This window comes from Mobula hypostoma, chromosome 2 (genome assembly GCF_963921235.1).
Source record: "Mobula hypostoma chromosome 2, sMobHyp1.1, whole genome shotgun sequence".
Classification (NCBI taxonomy): Eukaryota; Metazoa; Chordata; class Chondrichthyes; order Myliobatiformes; family Myliobatidae; genus Mobula; species Mobula hypostoma.
This window is the reverse complement of record NC_086098.1, coordinates 223,470,036-223,497,061: the sequence shown is the minus strand read 5'-3', so window position 1 is coordinate 223,497,061 and position 27,026 is coordinate 223,470,036. Positions and strand designations below refer to the sequence as shown.

At 41.1% G+C, this 27,026-nt stretch overlaps 1 protein-coding gene across 1 annotated transcript in view; it reads left to right on the top strand.

Moving 5' to 3' along the window:
- ttll9 (tubulin tyrosine ligase-like family, member 9) overlaps positions 1-27,026 on the top strand; it is a 54,466-nt gene that overhangs the window by 10,879 nt on the left and 16,561 nt on the right. Inside the window, 6 exon segments of the mRNA XM_063069665.1 lie at positions 4,630-4,741; positions 7,183-7,368; positions 8,022-8,090; positions 11,887-11,977; positions 16,070-16,110; positions 23,118-23,205. Coding sequence (XP_062925735.1) covers positions 4,630-4,741; positions 7,183-7,368; positions 8,022-8,090; positions 11,887-11,977; positions 16,070-16,110; positions 23,118-23,205 — 587 coding nt within the window.

Below are 27,026 nucleotides of genomic sequence, written 5' to 3'. Positions count from 1 at the left end.
CTCCATGCACCCACTTAACTCTGACACCCCCTTGTACCTACTTCCAAGAACCTTAAAACTATGCCCCCTCGTATTAGCCATTTCATCCCTGGGAAAAAGCCTCTGGCTATCCACATGATTAACGCCTCTCATCATTTTTTACATGTCTATCAGGTCATCTCTTGTCCTCCGTCACTTGAAGGAGAAAAGGCCAAGTTCATTTCACCTATTCTCATAAGGCACACTCTCCAATCCAGGCAACATTCTTGTAAATCTCCTCCGCACTTTTTCTATAGTATCCACCTCCTTCCTGTAGTGAGGTGACCAGAACGGAACACAGTACTCCAAGTGCGGCCTGACAAGGTCTTGTATAGCTGTAACATTACCTCACTGCTCTTGAACTCAATTCCATGGTTGATGAATGCCAACACACCATATGCCTTCTTAACAACACTGTCAACCTGCGCAGCAGCTGATTTCTCAGTTCCATGTAGTTCCTTTAAAGGTTTAGGTGTTTCAAGACTTCATAAGGTATTTGTTAGATGCACTTTGGAGTATTATGAGCAGTTTTGGGCCCCTTACCTAAGAAAGGTTGTGCTGGCATTGGGGTGGATCCAAAGGAGGTTCATGGGAATGATCCTGGGAATGAAAGGGTTAATGTTTGAAGAGCATTTAATAACTCTCGGCCTGTACTTGCTAGAGTTTAGTACAATGGGGGGGGGGGGATCTCATTGAAACTTGTTGAATATTGAAAGGCATAGATAGGGTGGATGTTGAGAGGATGTTTCCAATAGTAGGGTGTCTAGAACCAAAGAGCACAGCCTCAGAATACAAGAACTCCCTTTAGAACAGAGGAAATGGGATGGAAGAACAAAGGGAGAAAATGATTAGATGTTCCAGTTATTATGTGTGGAAGATTTTGAGTTACCTGAAATTAGAAAATTTAATGTTAATACCATTTGGCTGTAAGCTACCTAAGTAGAATATAGAAACCTAGAAAATAGGTGCAGGAGTAGGCCATTCGGCCCTTCGAGCCTGCACCGCCATTTATTATGATCATGGCTGATCATCCGACTCAGAACCCCACCCCAGCCTTCCCTCCATACCCCCTGACCCCTGTAGCCACAAGAGCCATATCTAACTCCCTCTTAAATATAGCCAATGAACTGGCCTCAACTGTTTCCTGTGGCAGAGAATTCCACAGATTCACCACTCTCTGTGTGAAGAAGTTTTTTCCTAATCTCGGTCCTAAAAGGCTTCCCCTCTATCCTCAAACTGTGGCCCCTCGTTCTGGACTTCCCCAACATCGGGAACAATCTTCCTGCATCTAGCCTGTCCAATCCCTTTAGGATCTTATACGTTTCAATCAGATCCCCCCTCAATCTTCTAAATTCCAACGAGTACAAGCCCAGTTCATCCAGTCTTTCTTCATATGAAAGTCCTGCCATCCCAGGAATCAATCTGGTGAACCTTCTTTGTACTCCCTCTATGGCAAGGATGTCTTTCCTCAGATTTGGGGACCAAAACTGCACACAATACTCCAGGTGTGGTCTCACCAAGGCCTTGTACAACTGCAGTAGTACCTCCCTGCTCCTGTACTCGAATCCTCTCGCTATAAATGCCAGCATACCATTCGCCTTTTTCACCGCCTGCTGTACCTGCATGCCCACTTTCAATGACTGGTGTATAATGACACCTAGGTCTCGTTGCACCTCTCCTTTTCCTAATCGGCCGCCATTCAGATAATAATCTGTTTTCCTATTTTTGCCACCAAAGTGGATAACTTCACATTTATCCACATTAAATTGCATCTGCCATGAATTTGCCCACTCACCCAACCTATCCAAGTCACCCTGCATCCACTTAGCATCCTCCTCACAGCTAACACTGCCACCCAGCTTCGTGTCATCCGCAAACTTGGAGATGCTGCATTTAATTCCCTCATCCAAGTCATTAATATATATTGTAAACAACTGGGGTCCCAGCACTGAGCCTTGGGGTACCCCACTAGTCACCGCCTGCCATTCTGAAAAGGTCCCGTTTATTCCCAGTCTTTGCTTCCTGTCTGCTAACCAATTCTCCACCCACACCAATACCTTACCCCCAATACCGTGTGCTTTAAGTTTGCACACTAATCTCCTGTGTGGGACCTTGTCAAAAGCCTTTTGAAAATCCAAATATACCACATCCACTGGTTCTCCCCTATCCACTCTACTCGTTACATCCTCAAAAAATTCTATGAGATTCGTCAGACATGATTTTCCTTTCACAAATCCATGCTGACTTTGTCCGATCATTTCACCGCTTTCCAAATGTGCTGTTATCACATCCTTGATAACTGACTCCAGCAGTTTCCCCACCACTGACGTTAGGCTAACCGGTCTATAATTCCCCGGTTTCTCTCTCCCTCCTTTTTAAAAAAGTGGAGTTACATTAGCCACCCTCCAATCCTCAGGAACTAGTCCAGAATCTAACGAGTTTTGAAAAATTATCACTAATGCATCCACTATTTCTTGGGCTACTTCCTTAAGCACTCTAGGATGCAGACCATCTGGCCCTGGGGATTTATCTGCCTTCAATCCCTTCAATTTACCTAACACCACTTCCCTACTAACATGTATTTCGCTCAGTTCCTCCATCTCACTGGACCCTCTGTCCCCTGCTATTTCTGGAAGATTATTTATGTCCTCCTTAGTGAAGACAGAACCAAAGTAATTATTCAATTGGTCTGCCATGTCCTTGCTCCCCATAATCAATTCACCTGTTTCTGTCTGCAGGGGACCTACATTTATCTTTACCAGTCTTTTCCTTTTTACATATCTATAAAAGCTTTTACAGTCCGTTTTTATGTTCCCTGCCAGTTTTCTCTCATAATCTTTTTTCCCCTTCCTAATTAAGCCCTTTGTCCTCCTCTGCTGAACTCTGAATTTCTTCCAGTCCTCAGGTGAGCCACTTTCTCTGGCTAATTTGTATGCTTCTTCTTTGGAATTGATACTATCCCTAATTTCTCTTGTCAGCCACGGGTGCACTACCTTCCTTGATTTATTCTTTTGCCAAAATGAGATGCTATTTCTCCTATTTGCTTTTGGTCTCTCTGTAGCAGCGGAGAATGCTGAGGACAGATAGGCCAAAATGAGAGTAGGAAGACTTAAAATGGCACGCACCGGGCCGGTGTGAATAGAGCACACGTCTACAGTTGGTTCAACATTGCAATCCAGAGATATGATTCCAGTCACCACATAGGTTTCCAGGTTTAAGAAAAGTAATGTGATTACATCTCTAGATACTCCTAATATATTCTTGGGGGGCCTTGAGTTTCTTAGCCTTGCACCCCAGAAATTATCTACAAAATGTAACTATTGACAACCCCATTTTTTTCGATTGTTCTGATTCACACACATCTAGTTTGGAGGACAGGTCTAAAATGAGGTAGTGTTGCTTACCACCAATATAACAGGTGCTTGCATGGGTGGTAACAAGTAGTTGGTATTGGAGAGTAAAATCCACTTCACATTCTGGGTAGGGCTGAGCTGTTGTGATGCAAGCAAAATAATGTATGAAGTTAGTGACCAACTTGTAATATGTGGAAGCCCTTAATCTGTGCAACCCTCACATATACTCCTCTTAGAGGAGGAAATGAGTCGAGGCCTTCTATCTGTGTATAGGCAACAACAATGAGGTCACTTATGAATCAATGTACTGCAAGCTAGAAAATATTGCTAACATCTTAAGCAGATATTTACAAGTGCCACAGTCATGTTGACATCCACAGAATGTTAAGATGCCCCCGAGGAATGTCTAATGATGTAATTCACATGTTGTCAAGATGACTACATTGAGGTCACTATTGTGGTGGCAGAAATTGGCAGATTTCAGTGATAATCTCTTCAATGCTGTTCAGATGAATTAACTATTAATAACACTCATTACTAAACACCCATTTCCTTAAAATCTATTTATAGATTGACTAATTTGGTGTGAGAGCTCTCCCTTCCTCCTCCCAACAATTGTGCTCTTCTGTGTGTCCTCTCTCCATTCTTGTAGTTGTGCATAATTCAAGGTGAAGATGACTAGGCCAGCCATGTCTACAAGATACTTGTTTGACCATAAGCTTTTAAGAAAACAAATGAGTCATTCAATATCTTTTTTTTAATCACTCCCTGTGAATGATTGAAATGAATGACAATTCAGTGCTGCACAATAATGCTACAATTTGCACGTTGCTCTGCATGCCCCTATGGTTATTAGAACATTGTGTGCAAACTTTATAAAGTTAGCATGTGGTGCATGTCTTTCCTGTAGAGATCAAGTGGTTATGTTTCACTAAAAAAAACATGCTCTTCCCTATCCCTGCCATTTAAAATCCCATTTAAAGCTTTTTCTTACCCAAGGAAAAATTCACAGTTCCTGAGCTTAAAACCGATTCAAGATGGAAATTTGAAGGATGAACCCTAAGAATGGAAAAAAAAACGCTGTCAGGATAAAGTTATCTGGATTCTGAGCTCTGATTATGAATCTGAGAAACAGACACATGGTGACTTGTGAAGTGACTGTATTTGGCAGCATTGAATGGTGTTTTTGATTTGTGTGCTTTTTCTCTGCTGCTTGTGTTTATATCCTGTTTATCATTGAGTTCTCCCTTGTTGACAGTGAAGGTGAATGGGACTTTTACTGGTGTGACATCAGCTGGCTGCGAGAGAACTTTGGCTACACGTATATGGATGAACATGTTCGTGTCTGTCATTTTCGCAATCACTATGAGGTATGAAAGTGGAACTCCTGCCTCCCACAGGTATGGTGGAAAGCTTCACCATAGCAAACTGGATTATACAGATCAATAAGAGGATCATTTCCATGCTTATGAGAGATAGGAAAATATCATTATTAGATCTTACTTCAGACATTCCCTGAAAAACATATGATAATAAGAATTCATTTTGTGTTTTGATATAATGGAAAAGACCTGAGTGCTGTAGACATTAGGGATTGCTGGAGTAAGGAGGTTGAGTATTGGTGGAGCTGAACAAGCCAAGTTTTTTCAATGAGTCAGTTTTTAAGTTGGGAAAGGATGTGCCTAAATGGCTGCATGCTTTTTTTAATATGTATGTGCATGTGTGATATGCCTGTAGGAACCAGATGTGGTATAACTTCCTGCTCAGCCGACAAAAGACATTGGTAATGTATCCTTCCTGACTTAAGGAAATCAGAGCTGTACATTGTATTCCAAGTCTAGTAAAACATGCACACTCAAAATTTTTGCAATTAAGCCCAACATACTATTGCTTTCCTAATTGTTTAGTGTATCTGCACATTAACTTCAATGATTCAAGAGCAACCAGGTCTTCAGAACACTAACAGCTTTCAATCTCCTATCATTTAGAGCTATTTTAGATTTTCTATTTTTTTTTCATCCTGTGTTATAACAAGGTATGCTGTGCCCTCAAAAATGTGGATTTTGAGTAAGAAGATTATTTTAAGTATTTATTAATTTAATTTGGCCTCACTTGTATTTTCTTAACCTTGTAGTTTTCATTTGCAGTGGTATGAAAGTGGCCTGCCATTTCCCAGTTAATATAGATTATCAGCTAAAACTGGTTGACTCAGGTTATTATCAGCTGACTCAGTTTGTGGTATCTGGAAATATAAATTTGTGGCAAAAACAGAAAATGCTGGAAAAACTCAGCAGATCAGATGGTATCTGTGAGGAGAGAAACAGTCAATGGGTCGAGTCTATGACCTTTTGTCAGAACTGAAGTGAAGTGTTTCTCCTTCTACAGATGTTACCTGACTTGCTGGGTTTTTAGCACTTTCTGTTTTTGTTATCAGTGCTGGAAATCTGATGATTTTTGATTTTCATCCATTTCTGAGGGTTCTATTAAACCAGTGCCCAATGACTGCAGAACCAAGGGTTGACTTTGACGAATAAGAATCAAGGGTAACAATGAAGCTTTATAGTCAAAGAATTTAATATATTGTTAACGCAGGCATAGCAGGATTGGGGATGGGAAGCTGAGATAAATTACCATTAGTTAAAACAAATGGATAAATGAATGGGATGAAACGCTGATAAGACCTAGGACCCATTGACATGTATGGTAAGGTTTGAAAGAAAAAAAAACAACTCCAGTTGCCAAAAATCTAAAATAAAGACAGAAAATGCTTAAATATTCACCAGGTCAGCCCACATTGATGGGTGGAGAAGAAGTCTATATTTCATGTTGAAAGCCTTTCATCAGAGCCTTTCACATTCTTACTAAGCTTTTGGTCATCATGATAGTTCATTATGTGACTTGTTGTAAAATCTTACTTGCAGTGCTGTATATTGAACATTTCACCATCTTAAAGATACAGCGTAAATGATAAATACTGCAGATGCTGGAAATCCAAAGCTGCACACACAAAATTGGTAGGTTAATTGGTCATTGTGAATTGTCCCGTGATTAGGCTAGGATTAAATCAGAGGTTTCTGGGTGGCATGGGTCAAAGGGCCAGAAGGGCCTATTCCACACTGTATCTCAATAAATAACTACGTGCATAGATACATACGTACATACATAAATTTTAAAAATGCTGGAGGAACTCAACAGGTCAAGTGGCATCCGTGGAAATGAACAGACAGTTGATGTTTCGGGCTGAGGCTCTTCTTCAGGACTGAGAAGGAAGGGGGAAGATACCAAAATAAAAAAGTGTCGGGAGGGGAAGGAGGTTAGCTGGAAGGTGATAGGTGAAGCCAGGTGGGTGGGAAAGGTCAAAGGCTGGAGAAGAAGGAATCTGAGAGGAGAGAGGGGAATAGAGGAAAATGAGGCGGGGGGTGGAATTTGTTTACCGGAAGGAGATATCAATAATCTGAATTAAAATATTTGGCCACCACAAAGCCCCACTTGTGGCGGATGGTGTGGAGGTGCTCGACAAAGCAGTCCATGAAACAATGCTAATTGTTTCATTCTGAAGATGATTTTTACATTTTTACATAAATGAAAAAGAAACAGGTGGTTTGGTCAGCATTGGTATTGATCCTTCATACTATCAGAAGTTCTGTACAAACCTTCTAACAGTGACGGCCTCCCAGCTGACTAAACATTATCTCTCCCAGTTAAAAAGAATGTGCAGTGGTAAATTGTTACTTCTTCTCTATTTGTGTGTCAATTCACTGTTCATAAACTGAGATCTAGATTACATTTTCTCTCTTTCCTCAAATGGAAGCTGACACGAAAAAACTTCATGGTAAAAAACCTGAAGAGGTTTCGCAAACATCTGGAGCGTGAGCAGGGGAAGCTAGAGGCGGCTAAATGTGACTTCTTTCCAAAGACGTTTGAGCTGCCTGTTGAGTACCACCTGTTTGTGGAGGAGTTCAAGAAAAACCCAGGAATCACATGGATTATGAAACCGGTGAGGAAATGCAGACCAAGAACCCACCTATCCCATTTTCTGCTTAATCGAGCCCTGTTCACACTTCCCTCTATCGGCATAACCCCATCCACCTTTCAGTTTTGATCCATATATATACATAGTATAGTCATAGTCATACTTTATTGATCCCAGGGGAAATTGGTTTTCGTTACAGTTGCACCATAAATAATTAAATAGTAATATGTAAATTATGCCAGGAAATAAGTCCAGGACCAGCCTATTGGCTCAGGGTGTCTGACCCTCCAAGGGAGGAATTGTAAAGTTTGATGGCCACAGGCAGAAATGACCTCCTAAGACACTCTGTTGCGTCATACGTGCAAAACAGTGAGCATCACATATCACCAAGTGCCCAGAAAGTAGGTATTAAATGTTCAACCAATATGAATAGATAACAACTGACATTTCAAGGTTGACTGGTTATTCAATGTTGTGAGCAAAGCTAAGAAATTAGTGATAAAATGAGTTTCACAGTAGATAATAAGCTTTCCAATTTAATCAGCCCCTCAATTTCAAGCAAATCAGCCACTGAATTTCTGGCATGTGTCATATGTTAATGTACTCTATCATTCAGGCAAGTGGTAGGAATTGTATATTTCAGTTTTGCTTATTACGTGAAATACTTTTCGTTTTAGGTTGCAAGGTCACAGGGAAAAGGTATCTTTCTTTTCCGAAGACTCAAAGATATCATGGAATGGAGAAAGGTACTACTCTTCTCTATCAATTTGTTAAACTAGCATTCCCATATAACGGGTGAAAGGCCTGTGGTTAGGAAGGAACAAAGAATACAACTGACAACTTGCAATGTTTGAAAATCAAAACTACAGCGATTGGAAACCTGAAATAACAAAAGTTTTGAAAGCATTTCATGTATATCCTCTTATCACACCTCTCTCTTTCCTGATGGAGTGAGGATTGAGTTTGCTTTGATTCTTGCTTTCCGCCCCACCGCGTTCCACATCCAATGGATTACCCTTCACAAGTGTTGCCATCTTCAGAGGTTTCACTCCAAGGAACATCATCTTCTCCCTTTTCAGCATTTTGAAGTGACCATTGCCTTTGTGACTCCCTTGTGCACTCTTCTATTGCCACCCACTGATCTTCTAATGGCACTTTCTCATGCAACTGTAGTAAATGCATCATCGATGTTTTCTGTACCAGTTAGCATAAGACTTTACAGCACCAGCGATCGTGACTGGAGTTCATTCTCCCTGTGTCTGCAAGGGTTTCCTCCAAGTGCTTAATTTTACTCCTATATTCCAAATACGTATGGATTAGGGTTAGTAAGTTGAGGACAAGAGTCAAGGAAATTGGTACTCCGTTGCTGAGTTCTGAGGAATCCAATGACATTAGCATGCATTTCTTTGAAAATTCTATTTTCCTCATTAAGACATAAACATGCATATTTACACACACGCGCACTCATACTCCTCTGTATCCTTAACCTCCAGACATTAAGTAGAATGAATGTTAATGTGACACTGGCTGATATTTCTCAGGAAAATGCAGCCCAATCACTGAACCAATTTCCCAAAGAGAGGTTTTAAAGTTGTTGCTTTGGGATTGCTTGTCCATTGGAATTTACACCGTGTCAAAGACAATTGCCGATCTACACTCAATGGCCACTTTGTTAGGTACTTCCTATATGTTTGTGGTCTGCTACTGCAACCTATGCCCTTCAAGGTGTGACGTGTTGTGAGAGGTCCTCTTCTGCAAACCACTGTTGTAACGTGTAGGTATTTCAAGTTTAATACGTTCAAGCTTATTTTCACTCAACTGTGTGCATGCATACTGCTGAACAAAACAATGTTCCTCCACACCAAGTTGCACAATACAGTGCATATAACTCACACTGGTAGTATTACCAAAATAAATTAATAAATAAAAAAATTGATATTTAGTATAAAGTGCATTTATGACACAAGTTTAAAAAGTAAACAGTATAACACTACTGAGCTTCATATGCGATGAGACTTGGGTGGTGGCAGGGAGTTCAGTAGTCTCATAACTTGCAGGAAGAAGCTGTTTTCCATCCTATAGCTCTTATCCTGATGCTATGATACTTCCTGCCAGATGGTAGCAGGTCAAAGAGACTGTGGGATAGATGGGAGGGATCCTTGACAATGCTAAGGGAGGACATGTATATGCGGAGCTACTGATAAATATTTCAGATAGGTGGAAGAGAGGCTCTGATGACTTTCTCAGCAGTTCTCACTATTCTTTAAGATCTTGTGGTCAAATAAGGTGCCTTGCAATTGAGTTACTGTCACCTTCCTGTCAGCATGAACTAGTCTAGCCATTCTCCTTTGACCTCTCTCATTAACAAGACTTTTTCACCCACAGAATTGCTGCTAACTGGATGTTTTCTGTTTTTGCACCATTCTCTGTACACTCTAGAGACTGTTGTGCATGAAAATGTGCATGCTGACATTAAGGGAGAGGAGGTGTTGGAGTTGTTAAAATACATTAGGACAGATAAGTCCCCGGGGCCTGACGGAATATTCCCCCGGCTGCTCCACGAGGCGAGAGAAGAGATTGCTGAGCCTCTGGCTAGGATCTTTATGTCCTCGTTGTCCACGGGAATGGTACCGGAGGATTGGAGGGAGGCGAATGTTGTTTCCTTGTTCAAAAAAGGTAGTAGGGACAGTCCGGGTAATTATAGACCAGTGAGCCTTACGTCTGTGGTGGGAAAGCTGTTGGAAAAGATTCTTAGAGATAGGATCTATAGGCATTTAGAGAATCATGGCCTGATCAGGACAGTCAGCATGGCTTTGTGAAGGGCAGATCGTATCTAACAAGCCTGATAGAGTTCTTTGAGGGGGTGACCAGGCATATAGATGAGGGTAGTGCAGTGGATGTGATCTATATGGATTTTAGTAAGGCATTTGACATGGCTCCACACGGTAGGCTTATTCAGAAAGTTAGAAGGCATGGGATCCAGGGAAGTTTGGCCAGGAGGATTCAGAATTGGCTTGCCTGCAGAAGGCAGAGGGTGGTGGTGGAGGGAGTACATTCAGATTGGAGGATTGTGACTAGTGGTGTCCCACAAGGATCTGTTCTGGGACCTCTACTTTTCATGATTTTTATTAACGACCTGGATGTGGGGGTAGAAGGGTGGGTTGACAATTTTGCAGATGACACATAAGTTGGTGGTGTTGTAGATAGTGTAGAGGATTGTCAAAGATTGCAGAGAGACGTTGATAGGATGCAGAAGTGGGCTGAGAAGTGGCTGATGGAGTTCAACCCGGAGAAGTGTGAGGTGGTACACTTTGGAAGGACAAACTCCAAGGCAGAGTACAAAATAAATGGCAGGATACTTGGTAGTGTGGAGGAGCAGAGGGATCTTGGGGTACATGTCCACAGATCCCTGAAAGTTGCCTCACAGGTGGATAGGGTAGTTAAGAAAGCTTATGGGGTGTTAGCCTTCATAAGTCGAGGGATAGAGTTTAAGAGTCGCGATGTAATGATGCAGCTCTATAAAACTCTGGTTAGGCCACACTTGGAGTATTGTGTCCAGTTCTGGTCACCTCACTATAGGAAGGATGTGGAAGCATTGGAAAGGATACAGAGGAGATTTACCAGGATGCTGCCTGGTTTAGAAAGTATGGATTATGATCAGAGATTAAGGGAGCTAGGGCTTTACTCTTTGGAGAGAAAGAGGATGAGAGGAGACATGATAGAGGTGTACAAGATAATAAGAGGAATAGATAGAGTGGATAGCCAGCGCCTCTTCCCCAGGGCACCACTGCTCAATACAAAGGGACATGGCTTTAAGGTAAGGGGTGGGAAGTTCAAGGGGGATATTAGAGGAAGGTTTTTAACTCAGAGAGTGGTTGGTGCGTGGAATGCACTGCCTGAGTCAGTGGTGGAGGCAGATACACTAGTGAAGTTTAAGAGACTACTAGACAGGTATATGGAGGAATCTAAGGTGGGGGCTTATATGGGAGGCAGGGTTTGAGGGTCGGCACAACATTGTGGGCCGAAGGGCCTGTACTGTGCTGTACTATTCTATGTTCTATGTTCTAAAATCCTAGGAGATCAGCAGTTTCTGAGATACTCAAACCACCCAGTCTGACACCAACCATTCTGATTTGCTTTGAAGAACAACTGAACTTCCTATGGTTTCATACATTGGGTTGCTGCCACATGATTGCCAGATGAGATATTTACATTAACGAAGAGGTGTGTAGGTGTATCTAATAAAGTGACAACTGAGTCTATCCCACCATTTCATGAGCAAACTAAAGGCTACAATGGAAGTCAGAGGCAGAACTGGAGGATACTGCAACCCTCACACCTCTTGTCTGCCAGGTCTAGAAAGGCTCTGGGTTAGCTACTTCTTTCCTCAGAGCATACAATGCAAGACATCATTGCCAAAGGCTGTGGTCCAAAATTGCCAGACCTGCTCATCCTGTCTCAACCTAGTCAGTGACCTCAAAGACAGATGTTTCTTTGAATCACCAGTATAAATTTTCTCAAGCTGATCCTTGTATCTTTTAGGATGGGACTCGTGCAGATGACTTGAAAGATGAAGCTACAGTAGAAAGTTACGTTGTTCAGCGGTACATTGAGAACCCCTACTTAATAGGAGGTAAAATACCTTATCTCTTGTAGAAGAAATGTGTTCATTTATCGATCAACTTTAAGATAGCAAACTATCCATAGTTAATTCAGAGGGACGTTAACAAAAGAGTATAGATGCTGAGCCCCATAAGGAAATATGAGGACAAATGACCAAATGTTTGGGCAAAGAGATATGTTTGAGGGAAGGTTTCCTCCCACCATCCAAAGACGTACTGGGTAGGTTAATTTGTCTTTCTAAATTGTTCTATGTTAGGGTTAATCGAGTTTGTCAGTAGTTGCTGGGATGCCGTAAGGGCCTACCCTATACTGTAGAGGTAGGAAGATTTAGGGAGTGAATGCTTCCCCCCACCCCACCATCTCCCCCCCCACACACACATTTTGGTGTATTCTTTCTCAAGCATTTCCTCTTTTCTGCATCATCTGAGCAACTCAAACATGCTTATTTATCACTTTTCAGTTCGTTTCCCATTTATTTTGCTTGACCTACTGAGTGGTTTTAACAATTTCTGATGGAATGCTGACTGTCAATCAGGTCTCCCATACAGACTAATTAACACAGACAAATACAGGCAGCTAGATCTTTCATACAGCAATATCAATGCACATGCAGATGCACATAAACACGACCAGCATTGACACAACGTGTGGGATGTTCTACTGGACATGGGCTGTGTGTCCTGATCTTAGGAAATGAAACTGAGCAGATGGAAGTGTTGCTGGAAGAATACATAGCAAACAGTGACTATAATTCTGTACCTTTCAAGTAGTTATGGAAAAGGATACTGTTTATGCCTCATTATTGTAAATTTTTTGATATTTAGAAACTTTTCATTATTTTTGAAAGCATTTTTGCTTTACAGAATTTTTTTACATATGCCTAATACTTTTGCACCGTACTCTAAATAGAGGAGGTATGAATATAATTATTTGTGTGCAGATAACACAGAAAGTAGTGGTGTTGTGGTTAGTGGGGAAGTGTGTCAGGCTGCAGCAGGATAAAGATCAGATGGAAAGTTGAGCAGAGTGAGACAGAGACATAGGGGTCCAAGTCCTGAATTCCCTGAAAGTGGCAGTATAAGTGGATAGGATAATTAAGAAAGTATATGGTATGCTTGCTTCATAGGTCACACCATAGAATTTTTTTAAAAAGTTGGAATGTCACAGTACAGCTTAACAGAACACTGGTTAAGATGCACTTGGAGTAATGTGTGCAGTACTGATCACCACACTATAGGAAGGATGTGGTTGCACTGGACAGAGCGCAGAGCAGATTTACCAAGGCATTTGCCGGGATTGGAGAACTTCAGTTATGGGGGGAGATTAAAAGGAGACTGAGACTGACCTGCTGTAGTTGTAAAATTGTAAGGGGCAGGTACTCAGAATTTCTGTCCTGTGGTAGGGATATAAAAACAAGAGCATAGTTGGAAACTGGGAGGAAGTTGTTTTAAAGGGGATTAAGGGTAAAAGTTCTTTTACACTTACTGACTAAGTAGGTGGTGGAGTCAGATACATTCATTAAGTTTAAGAGACATTTAGGCAGGCACAAATAGGCAAGGCATCAAAAGAAATAGATCTAATATAGGCAAAGGGGATTAGTGTAGATGGGCAAAAATATCATCATGGTCACAGTGGGTCAAATGGCCAATTTTTGTGCTGTACAACTCTCTCTATGGTACTACGTAGGAAGTGAGTCATTCATCACAGAATAATCAGCTTCTGAGCTGTTCTGTTGATGGGTTTCTGGTCAGATAGTGAGCAGCTGGGCATTGGTAATATTATTGATTGTTCAAGTAAAATGAATTGACATTTTTATTCATGATAACATTGTCTGGCGGATGTGTGGCCAGAATATAATATTTGATCCTACGTGAACGTTGCCTAGGTCTTGGTGTAAAGAACACAAACTGCTTCACTTGTTGAATTGCTGTGAGTGCAACTGAACACTAGCAATCATTGGCCCTGGTGCTAGCCTTGTGGTGGAAGGATTAATAAAGTTCAGAAACACCCAAGTTTTTGGATGGCCTGACTTGGAGAAACCCAATAAATGTTTAAAGGACTTTTCAATCTATAATAATAATAAAATATTTTGTGATATTTATTAATGACCAAATACAGTATATGTTCCATTACTTTAAGGGTAGTGTTAGGGTGACTATTTAATAAAATTCACCCTAATACTATAATTTTAAGGATTATGGTAAGTGTATGTGAAGCAATATGATATGGGTAGCGAAAGAAAATGGCCATTTCTGACTTACAGAGAAATCGGCTTAGGGACAGTACTCAGGAATGAAAGCTTTATGTAATTCTGGGACTGCCTGTATTTGAAGAAAGATAAGCCAAGAACACTGTCCTGCAGGACCTATGCTGTGATATCTACTAACTGTAATGATTGATCTCTGAGAACTGTATCCATCTTCCTTGGAGCAAAGGCAAGACTTCAACCATTGAAGTGTTTTCCTTGATGCCTATTGACTTCAGTTTGACCATGATACATAATCAAAATGGGTTATGTGCTTTCGTATCCAGGGCTTTCACTTCTGGAATTCAGCTCCATGATTATGTTTGGACCATTGCTATTAACTAGAGCTGGTTAATCCACAAGAAACCTAAAGTGCTTGCCATTGAGCTGGTTCAGATGTATGAATAACTTGTTGGTCCATTTGATTTCAGTCTGTTCCATCAGTCTGTGGATGACTGAACATAGGTTGGATCAGTAAATTGTCTTTTTTTGTGGATGATTTCCTAATACTGAAATGTTATTCTCCCGAACTAGCTACATCTCCAGCCAATTCTTTTAGAGGTGTTGCAGCTCAGACATCTTCCCCTCTTGGGTAGATGCCCAGACTGCAACCCCTCTGGTGATGTAGCTAGTTCAGGAGTACGAGATTTCAGTATTCTAACCTTTATTAGGCCCACTGGGGTTGATTGTTGCATGATACTGTAGAAGTGAATCATACTGGCCGAGAATTGACTTCTATAATGATGGGGATCTCAGGAGAAAGCCAAGGTTGATCAACATCCTCTCCTACTAAGGTTTGATCCTTGTCTTTATGCATTTGCTCACTGGATTCCATCAAAACTGAAGATGCAGATGTTCCCCACTTGGACTATTTAACTATCAACTATTATTGACAGCTGGATGTAGCAGCACAGCAGAAATTTAATCTGATCGTTTGGTTGTGAGTCTACTTTAGGTATGACTGATGACGTTCCTACAGTTGTTTGATGCTCATTATCACATGGTTGATCTCCTAGCTTGATGGTACCCGTAAAGGGAGGGATTTGCCAGGACACAAGGTTTCAGATTTGATGCAGAATAATTCTTCTGCTGATGATCCATGGTGCCTCATGAATGTGTAATTCTGAGCTGCTAGAGTTGTTCTGAATAGAAGCCTTGGACCCAACAGTCACATATTGCAATATGATGTATTTCTTTGTTGAGATACAGCATGAAATGGGCTCTCTGGCCTTTTGAGCCATGCTGCCCAGCAACCCCCAATTAACCCTAGGCTAATCACAGCATCACTTATAATGACCAATTAACCTACTAAAAGTATGTCTTTGGTCTGTGTGAGGAAACCAGAGCACCCGGAGAAAACCCATTTATTCCACAGAAAGGACATACAGATCTTCTTACAGATGACATTGGAATTGAACTCCAAACTCCAATGCCCCAAGTTGTAATAGCATCATGCTAACTGCTATACTGTCATGGCAGCCAGTGATAGAATGTATCCTCAATGTCAAAGCAGGACTTTGTCTTCATAAATGTTGTGTTACAGTGACTCCTGAGTAATGAACAGAGACAATTAATGCTGCCTTCGCCATGTTCTGTAAATAGCAAAAAGAACACATACAGTACTGGGGTTTGTCCCTGTATATAGCACCTGTTGCTGTGCATGATCCTTGACACAGACAAAGATTCAGGATAATACTTATACAGTTCATGCAACTGTATATAATTCCTAGACTGTCCAGAATACTTTGGCTGTACGCAGTCTACAGTCTCTTCAAATAGCTAATCCTTTTGGGGAGGGAAAGTTTTCAATTTAAGAACTATTAATGGTTTACTCATGAGACCTTTGGCTATTTACAGGGAGGAAATTTGATCTACGGGTATATGTACTGGTGACATCTGTAAGTAGATTTTGCTTCTGAAGCCCCTCGGGCTGTTTGGTTATTAAACAAATGTAGTATTCAGCTGCTTCAAAGTGTTAAAGCAAGTGAATGTTCTTGAATTGTCATTGGGAAAGCTCCTCCCATACATTTGTATTTATTAATCATGTTTGTGCTTTTGTTCTGATTTGTTGGACTCGTATTAGGCCAATGAAAAAGTAGGTATAAATGTTAAATCTGATCTCTAATTTAAATTTATGCTTGTGTTTAGAAAATACCATTCTTGCAATTTGATGATGTTGAGCATAGGACATTACCCTGTGCACATCCTGTCCAGTATCCTGTGATGAGCTAATTGGTGTTGACAATTACACCAAAAGAAGGTCTTCCATTTGTAACTGAGCAGGCACAAATAAACATCTGTTGGTCAAAACAAAATGCATGGCTTTGGAATTAAAGTATACTTTGCATTAGTGTTTACTAAGGAAGAAGTTTTTGCCTAGCTTGTTATTAGCAAGGTTACCATGACAGGAGATTTGGTAGAAACAGATTAACTGTTATAAAGTCAGCTGCATTTCAGGTTTTCCAATTGGGAAACGTCCTAGGTCACTGAGGGAAGTAGGAGGTAGAAGTTTTGGAAATGTTGTTTGCTAACTTTAGTCCACTTAAGTACAATAATGGTGCTTAAGCAATGGGGTTTACAAATGTTACACCACTGTTGCAAGAAGGTCAAAATCCTGGATCTGGACTGGTAGATGAGTTAGTTTAATGTTGGTGGTGGGAGTGCCTTTGGTAACCATAAACTTGGAACAGATTAGCAGCCATATGAGCAAATTTGGACAAATAAGATTAGTCAGACTTGATGTGTGCAAGTTGTGTTGCACTAACTTAATATGAGATTTATGGTTAGCTTATAGAGAGTGGAGTGAAGTCAAGTTTATTGTCTTTTAACTACATACATGTATATCATCAAATGAGATGTTTCTGCTGACCAGGGTGCAAAGCACAGTAGTACACATAACACACAATAACTTGGGAAAGTAAAACTTAAATCTACAAATGAATTGCGCATAGATAAACAAAGTAAAGTGCTCACAATGATGCTCCTGTAAAATTCAGTCAATATGAGGAGGGGGCACCTTGCTTCCCTCAATCTCCTTAGGAACTGGAGGTGCTGCTGTGCCACCTTATGCAGGGAGGTGATATTGAAGGAACAGGTGAGGTCATCCGTGATGTGAACTCCCAGGAACTTGGTGCACTTAACTGTCCGCAGAGGAGCCATGTATGCGCATATGGCAATGTTTCATCTGCACCTTCCTAAAGTCCACAATCATTTTCTTTGTCTTCTCCACCTTCAGACTTGGGTTGTTGTTCTCACACCAGCCCACTAGCTGCTCCACTTGCTCTCTGTACCCCGACTCATCGTCGTTGTTGATGAGGCCAGCCACGGTTTTGTCATTCACATACTTGATGGCACGGTTTGAGCTGAATCCTGCGACACAGTCATGCGTAGGTGTGGACAGCGGCAAGCTGAGAGCACAGTCGTGGGGAGCACCAGTGCTCAGCATAACGGCACTAAAGATGTTGCTGCCCACACGGACTGACTGTGGCCTTTCTGTTAAGAAATCCAGGATCCATTTACAGAGAGGCTTTGATAACAATGCAGTGACTTTGAATGTAGATTTCCTGAAGATGTTTGAGAAAGTACCACATTGACTTGTTTTACAAAATTGAAGGAAGGAAGGACATGTCCTACATTGCAACAGTAACTACGCTTTACATATACTTCATTGTCTCTAAAGCATTTTGAAGGGGATGTCAATTGCACTGCTTAAATGAAAGTCTTCCTTCTTTCAATAACAGTGGAAGTCACACCTTAGAAATTGCAAAAAAAGAGAGCAGTGGTTATCAACCACTTCACTGACTGGAAGAAGGCATACAGTGGTGCAAGGCTGTCCATGAATCAGAATCAGGTTTATTATCACCGACATTTGACATGAAATTTTTTAACTTGGCAGCAGCAGTTCAATGCAATACATAATATAGAAGAAAGAAAGCACAAAATAAAATAATAATAAAAGATAAATAAGTAAATCAATTACAGGATATGTATATTGAATAGATTAAAAATCGTGCAAAAAACAAAAATACTATATATTTTTTTTTAAAAATGAGGTAGTGTCCAAGGGTTCACTGTCCCATTTAGGAATCGGATGGCAGAGGGGAAGAAGCTGTTCCTGAATCGCTGAGTGTGTGCCTTCAGGCTTCTGTACCTCCTACCTGATGGTAACAATGAAAAAAGGGCATGCCCTGGGTGCTGGAGGTCCTTAATAATGGACGCTGCCTTTTTGAGACTCCGCTCCTTGAAGGTGTCCTGGGTACTTTGTAGGCTAGTACCCAAGATGGAGCCAACTAAATTAAACCCTCTGCAGCTTCTTTCGGTCCTGTGCAGTAGCCCCTCCGTACTAGACAGTGATGCAGCCTGTCAGAATGCTCTACACGGTACATCTATAGAAGTTTTTGAGTGTATTTGTTGACATACCAAATCTCTTCAAGCTCCTATTGAAGTATAGCCGCTGTCTTGCTTTCTTTATAACTGCATTGATATATTGGGACCAGGTTAGATCCTCAGAGATCTTGACACCCAGGAACTTGAAACTGCTCACTCTCTCCACTTCTGATCTTTCTATGAGGATTGGTATGTGTGAAGAAAGGCCATACTGAGTTTTCTAATCACTGCATGGGGTCATTAAGTGAAACAGCTTATTTTAACCACATTTGGTCAGGTTCTTGTATATTTGATTTTGCATTGCTACTAAATGAAGGCAAACCAATATTGGTCACTTTATTTAACATAGAACATAGAAATCTACAGCATATTACAGGCCCTTCGGCCCACAATGTTGTGCCAACCATGTAACCTACTCTAGAAACTGCCTAGAATTTCCCTAACGCATAACCCTCTATTTTTCTAAGCTCCATGTACCTATCAAAGAGGCTCTCAAAAGACCCTATTGTATCCACTTCCACCACCGCTGCCTGCAGTGCATTCCACACACCCACTACTCTCTGTGCAAAAATCTTACCCCGACATCCCCTCGGTGCCTATTTCCTTATCTGGATTGAAGTCCATCTGCCACTTCTCAGCCCAGTTCTGCATCTTATCGATGTTCTGCTGTAACTGCTGACAATTCTCCAGACGATCCACAACACCCCCAACCTTTGTGTCATCAGCAAACTTACTAACCCATAAGACCATAAGACAAAGGAGCAGAAGTCGGCCATTCGGCCCATCAAGTCTGCTCCGCCATTTTATCATGAGCTGATCCATTCTCCCATTTAGTCCCACTCCCCCGCCTTCTTTGATACCCTGGCTACTCAGATTCCTATCAATCTCTGCCTTAAATACACCCAATGACTTGGCCTCCACTGCTGCCTGTGGCAACAAATTCCATAGATTCATCACCCTCTGACTAAAAAAATTTCTTCGCATTTCTGTTCTGAATGGATGCCCTTCAATCATGCCCTCTCGTACTAGACTCCCCCATCTTGGGAAACAACTTTGCCACATCCACTCTGTCCATGCCTTTCAACATTCGAAATGTTTCTATGAGTTCTCCCCTCATTTTTCTAAATTCCAAGGAATACAGTCCAAGAGCGGACAAACGTTCCTCATATGCTAACCCTCTCGTTCCCGGAATCATTCTAGTGAATCTTCTCTGTACCCTCTCCAATGTCAGCACATCCTTTCTTAAATGAGGAGACCAAAACTGCCCACAGTACTCCAAGTGAGGTCTCACCAGCACCTTATAGAGCCTCAACATCACATCCCTGCTCCTATACTCTATTCCTCTAGAAATGAATGCCAACATTGCATTCGCCTTCTTCACTACTGACTCAACCTGGAGGTTAACTTTAAGGGTATCCTGTAGGAGGACTCCCAAGTCCCGTTGCATCTCCGAACTTTGAATTCTTTCCCCATTTAACTAATAGTCTGCCCGTTTATTTTTTCTGCCAAAGTGCTTAACCATACACTTTCCAACATTGTACTTCATTTGCCACTTCTCTGCCCATTCTTCCAATCTATCCAAGTCTCCCTGCAGACTCTCCGTTTCCTCAGCACTACCGGCCCCACCACCTATCTTCGTATCGTCAGCAAACTTAGCCACAAAGCCATCTATTCCATAATCCAAATCGTTGATGTACAATGTAAAAGGAAGCGGCCTCAACACGGACCCCTGTGGAACACCACTGGTAACCGGCAGCCAACCAGAATAGGATCCCTTTATTCCCACTCTCTGTTTCCTGCCAATCAGCCAACGCTCTATCCGCGTATGTAACTTCCCCGTAATTCCATGGGTTCTTATCTTGTTAAGTAGCCTCATGTGCGGCACCTTGTCAAAGGCCTTCTGAAAATCCAAATATACAACATCCACTGCATCTCCCTTGTCTAGCCTACAGGTAATTTCCTCAAAAAATTGTAATAGGTTTGTCAGGCAGGATTGTCCTTTAAGGAATCCATGCTGAGTTCTGCCTGTCTTGTCAAATGCCTTCAGGTACTCTGTAACCTCATCCTTGACAATCGACTCCAACAACTTCCCAACCACCGATGCCAAGCTAACAGGTCTATAATTTCCTTTTCGCTTCCTTGCCCCCTTCTTAAATAGCGGAGTGACATTTGCAATCTTCCAGTCCTCCGGAAACATGCCAGAATCTATCGACTTTTGAAAGATCATTGCTAATGCCTCCGCAATCTCCACAGCTACTTCCTTCAGAACACAGCTACTACTTCATCCAGGTCATTTATAAAAATCACAAAGAGCAGGGGTCCCAGAACAGATTCTTGCGGAATACCACTGGTCACTGACCTGCATGCAGAATACAAACCATCTATAACCACCCTTTGCCTCCTGTGGGGGAGCCAATTCTGGATCCACAAAGCAAGGTCTCCTTGGATCCCATCCACTTTCTGAAGGAGCCTTGTATGGGGAACCTTATCAAATGCCTTACTGAAATCCATATACACTGCATCTACTGCTCTACCTTCATCTATGTGTTTTGTTACTTAAAGAATTCAATCAGACTCATAAGGCACGACCTGCCTTTGACAAAGCCATGCTGACGTTCCCTAATCAGATTATGTCTCTCCAAGCGCTCATAAATCCTGCCTCTCAGGATCTTCTCCATCAACTTGCCCACCACTGAAGTCAGACTCACTGGTCTATAATTTATAATGGGTTATCTCTGCTCCCTTTCTTGAACAGCGGAACAACATTTGCAACCCTCCAGTTCTCCAGTACTTCTCCCCTCCCTATTGATGATGCAAAGATCATCACAAGAAGCTCAGTAATCTCCTCTCTTGCTTCCCATGGTAGCCTGGGATATATCTCATCCAGTCCTGGTGACTTATCTAACTTAACGCTTTTCAAAAGTTTCAGCATATTCTCTTTCTTAATGTCTATATGCTCAAGTGTTTCAGTCAGCTGTAAGTCATCCTGACAATTGCCAAGGTCTTTTTTCCCTGGTGAATACTGAAGCAAAGTATTCATTAAGTACCTCCACTACCTCCTCCGACTCCATGCACACATTTCTACTCTTGCACCTGATTGGTGCTATTCTCAACCTCTTGCACTTCACATACTTGTAGAATGCCTTGAGGTTTTCCTTAATCCTGCTCACCAAGGTCTTCTCATGGCCCCTTCTGGCTCTCCTAATTCCATTCTTAAATTCCTTCCTACCAACCTTGTAATAATTTTCTAGAGCTCCAACAGTACGTAGTTTCTTGAACCTTTCGTAAGCTTTTCTTTTCTTCTTCTTAACTAGATTTTCTACATCCTTTGTACACCATGGTTCTTTAACCCTACCATCCTTTCCCTGCCTCAATGGAACATACCTATGCAGAACTCCATGCAAATATTCCCTGAACATTTGCCATATTTCTCCCGTGGATTTCCCTGAGAGCATCTGCTCCCAAGTTCCTGCTTAATAGCATCATATTTTCCCCCAACCCAATTAAATGTTTTCCCAAATTGTCTGCGCCTATCCCTCTCCTGTGCTATGGTTAAAATACAGGAAATTGGAACTTGTGGTTTTATGGGTCTGACAGTCTTGAGGTTTCAACAGCATTTTGACTTCAAAACTTTAATTTTTTTGTACACTTCATTTATTCAAATTATGATCATGCAATCTTTGAAGGGGTAGACACTATTCAACAAAACACTTCATGGAACATAATCTAACCTGGGCTCTACCAGAAGAGGCAGAGAATGAACAGTTTTGTTAAACCCATCTAAAACAGGAGTTCAGCCCCAATTTTGAGCGCCACTCTTTAGGAAAGATTTGATGGTATAGTGGAGAGAATAGAGGAGACATATTGAAATGGTTCTACGAATAAAAAATCATAATTACATGAATATGTTGGGGAGCCTGGGATTGTTTTCTTTGCTGCAAAGAAGAGGATAAAGAGTTTTAAATTAATTACGGGGTTTGAGTACAGTAAATTCATTTTTTAAATGTTTCCAGTACCTAAAGGTCAATATTAAACTATTTAAGGTGTATGACAAAATTATATTTGTGCGCTGTAGCACTTTTTATTTGCAGTTATTTTGTAAATAACACTATTCTTTGCATTTCTGGTTAGATGCTAACTGCATTTCATTGCCTTTGTATATGTACTTGGCACAATGACAATAAAGTTGAATCTAATCTAATCTAAAAATAAACCTGAAACAAGCTTGAGGAAAATTATATTCATACAATGAACTCCTAGGACTTAGAGTGTCATGCTTCAGAGGTGGTAAATGGAGAATCAACAGCTGCTTTTGACGGGATATTAGATAAACATCAGAAGAAGTTAAAATCTGCAGTGATGTGGAGCGGCAGAAATATTGTTTGAAAGATATTCATGGAGCATCGAAACACACCAACTCACTCAGAGTTCTGTTGCAGGTAGAGTAAAAGTTTAGAGTTTGTTCAATAATGCCACACACTTGTTTAATTATCCCTTTGCCATTTTTCCCTTGTTGTAGTACATGCCTCTAAAAGCCTGGTTATATAGAGATGGATTTGCCCGGTTTTCAAATACTCGCTTCTCCCTGACCAGCATTGATGATAATTGTATCCTTTGCTATATAATAATAAAGTATAACAATCCCTGAAAACTCTTACAAGGACACTTGTGCATTTGCTGTAACCTGCAATATTCAATATCATTTCCAGAACTACTGTACCTTTTATTTTACCTTTTAGTTTCTCAGACATCCCACCCTGCAAAAACTCATTTCAGGGAGGTAGCACCATCAATTTGCAGGAGACTCCCAGAACTTCCGGGAGAGGTGGGATGTCTGCAATAGAGTAGCTCCTTAGCAGCTAGCCAGATAGTTTAAATAATGTTAGCTATGCTAATAAACGAATGACACCTGTTAAACTCATCTCAACATGTCTTTTACAGTCTTAACCCACCATGGGCAATAGAAAAGTCACTGTTGCAAACAGTGCAGCGAGCAACACTGTCATTATTTTTGACCCCTATTAGGCAGGGGTACACTGTAGGGTAGTCTGGGGTGACGTACATTTTATACTTTCTTTTTTTGGAACGCTCTGCCGTGGCGCGCATGCGCGTTCTCTCTCTCTCTCTCTCGCAAAAAAAATTAATTTCTGGGATATTGTATATAATTTGCGGGCCTCAAGGAGCCACTAGTAATATGCGAGAGACTCCCGGAACTTCCGGGAGAGGTGGGATGTCTGGTTTCTCACTATAGCCTCAGCAAAGCCATGTTACCCATTTCACTATTTCCCATGAGATCTGCTATTTAACTTGCACAAAAAAAAAATTCTGACAGTAGGACACAGTAATTTCTTTGCAAGAAATAGACACGAGACTATAGATGCTGAAAGTCTGCAGCAACGCCTATAGGAGCTGGAGGTATTCAGCAGGTCAGGCAGTACCTACAGTATGGAGGAGAATGGACAGTCAATATTCTGACCTGAAATTTTGACTGTCTATTTCAAAGTCCAAAGTAAATTTATTATCAAAGTATATACTGTATATGTCACCATATATTACTCTGATGTTCATTTTCATGCAGGCATTCATAGTGGAACAAAGCAATACAATAGGATCAATGAAAAATTACACATAAGTAAAGGCCAAGTAGCAACCAATGTGCAAAAGAAGACAAACTGTGCAAATAGAAAAAAAGTAAATAAACAATATTGAGAACATGAGTTGTAGAGTCCTTGAAAGTGAGTCCAAAGGTTGTGGAATCAGTTCAGTTGAGGTGAGTGAAGTCATCCATACTGTTTCAGGAGCCCAGTGGTTGGATAGTAATAACTATTCCTGAGTCTGGTGGTGTGGGACCAAAGGCTCCTGCACCTCCTTCCCGGTAGCAGCAGTGAGAAGAGAGCATGGCCTGGATAGTGGATGATGTCTTCCTATGGCAGCACTCCTTGTAGATGTGCATTATGGTGGGGAGGGTATCTATTATGATGGATGGGCTGTATCTACCACTTTTTGTAGGCTTTTCTGTTCTTGTGCATTGGTGGTTCCATACCAGGCTGTGATGCAACCAGTCTGGATACTCTCCACTGTGCATCTATAGAAGTTTGTCAAAGTTTTAGTTGACATGCACAAACATCTAAGAAAATAGAGCACTTTTGTGCCTTCTTTGTAATGACACTTACATGCTAGTCCCAGGACAGATCCTCTGAAACAATTATACCAAAGAATTTGAAGATACTGACCCTTTCCATTTCTGATTCCTTAATGGGGACTGGTTCATGGACTCTGGGTTTTTTTCCTTATATAGTCAATAATCAGCTCTTTGGTTTTGCTGATGTTGAGTAGAGGTTGTTATTGTTGTGGATAGATACTCCATAAATGCTGTCTGACCCCCCGAGTTCCTCCAGCTTCTTTGTTTGTAACTCCTTTGCTACTTGTCTCCTGCTGTGTAACACAGTATTTCCACGTAACTCCCTCCAATCTATCAGCCAGTCCCTCAAGATTGAGGTTGACTTACTTTCACTTCACTTTTGTGGGATCTGATTCCTTACGAGTCCTCTGCCAGATCTGCACTCTGCAATAGATGGAGGCCAACAGGTGAGTGAGTGGGCATGTCGTTCTGTTTGCATGTCATTCATGCCTTCTTTGTGCTCGTCTTCCATGTGTTTCTGCTGAGGAGATTTGGTGGTTTGCTCAGATGCTTCTTTTCTAGTTTGAAAGTCTCAGGCCAAGGATTCCCATAAGTTAGTGAGGATGCTACTTTTAAAAAAAAAATTGGTTTAGAGGACACTCTGTATACATTCTTTCTGACCTCCTGGAAATTGCTTACCTCAGTGAGCTTGGAGTTGCGTGCCCATTTTGCGAGTCTGATCTTGGGCATAAGGATGGTTCGTACCCACTCCCACACCTTTCCCACCACAGTTAGCTGACCATGATTATTGCATTAATATTGATACCATTAGTTGACATTAGTTTAGCTATCCTGCCGTTGGATTAGGTGATTTCTCAGTCTGATGATTCCATAATTCATGTCTCCTTACTAGTTTTAATATACTTGGCTTTAATAGTTTTATCTTCAATGTCTCCACCTCTATACTACTTCCATGCCTTGGGATCTGTATTTCCTCTCTGGCCCTGACATCAATATTTGCTTGGAAACCTTGACTTCTGGACCCTCTTTGTTACCCTACAACAACTCTTGGAACTTCTCAATTCAAAAAATTTCTCATTCCATTTCACCTTTTCATTTGTACATGTGAATTATTAATTGTTTTGCTTCTGTCCTTTATACTCCTGTTAATGAAACTACTGATCCACAACAACTCCCATAGCAGATATATTAAATAGGTTACACTTTTGAAGAATTGTATATTGTCTTTCTATTCCTCTCTTGCTTCACAAAATGTATCAACTTCCATTTCTCTGCTGCATGTGATCTGCTGATCTATGCATTTACCCTCGTCCACCCAATTGCCTCTACAGTTCTCTTCACTGTTAACCACTGTTCTACTCAATAATCATGGAGCTCTTCCTTTGGTTATTTTTTTCTGGACTGTGTGCCTTTAATTTGCCTCTCTCCAGGGTGGAACCTTATCAAACAACTTTTGAAAGTCTGTATCAGCTATCTCCTCTGGACATATCTAGGGTTAGAAATGAGGTCCTTGTCAATAAATAGATCGCACAGAGTACAATATCAAACATTGTCTATACTTAAATATATTTTTGGTGTAATAGGTACAGAGAAAGACTATTTAACTCCTCAAACCTAGTCTGCTATTCAATATGATAAAGGCTGATTGACAGTAGCCTCAACTCTGCAATGTTATTTGCCAATGATATTTAAGGATTCTGCTTCTGTCTTAAATAGGCAGTTCTTTTTTTAAAATCGGTGATCCCTATTTCTAGATTTTCCGACAAGAGGATTCTGATAGGGTGTTGTTGCCTCAGGATCATTCATATCCTTCTAACTTTTTAAAACTCCAATGGATACAACCCTAGGCTCTCTAACCTTTCTTTGTGTGACAACCTATTTGTTCCAGATGTTAATTCTGAATTGCTTCCAATGTATGTGCAACCAACCAGACAGATACACTCTTTTAGCCTTCCGAATCACTTGCTGTGCTTTCATACCAACCTTTTGCAAATCGGGTACTGTATTAGAACACCTAGGTACATTTATATCACAAAACTCTGTATTTTCTCACCGTTTAGATAATATTCTATTTTAATTGTTCTTGGCAAAATGGACAATTTCACATATTCCCGCATTATATTTGCAGTTCATTTGTGAGGAGGGGATTTCACTCAGGACCACTGTCTGAGTAGAAAAAGGCAGTGCCGGGTCTTGCCAGCTTATTTGAGTTCCGACCAGTGACCAAATCTGGATATCAGAAGTTTGCGAGGAGGGGATTTCACTCGGGTCCATTGCCAGAGTAGG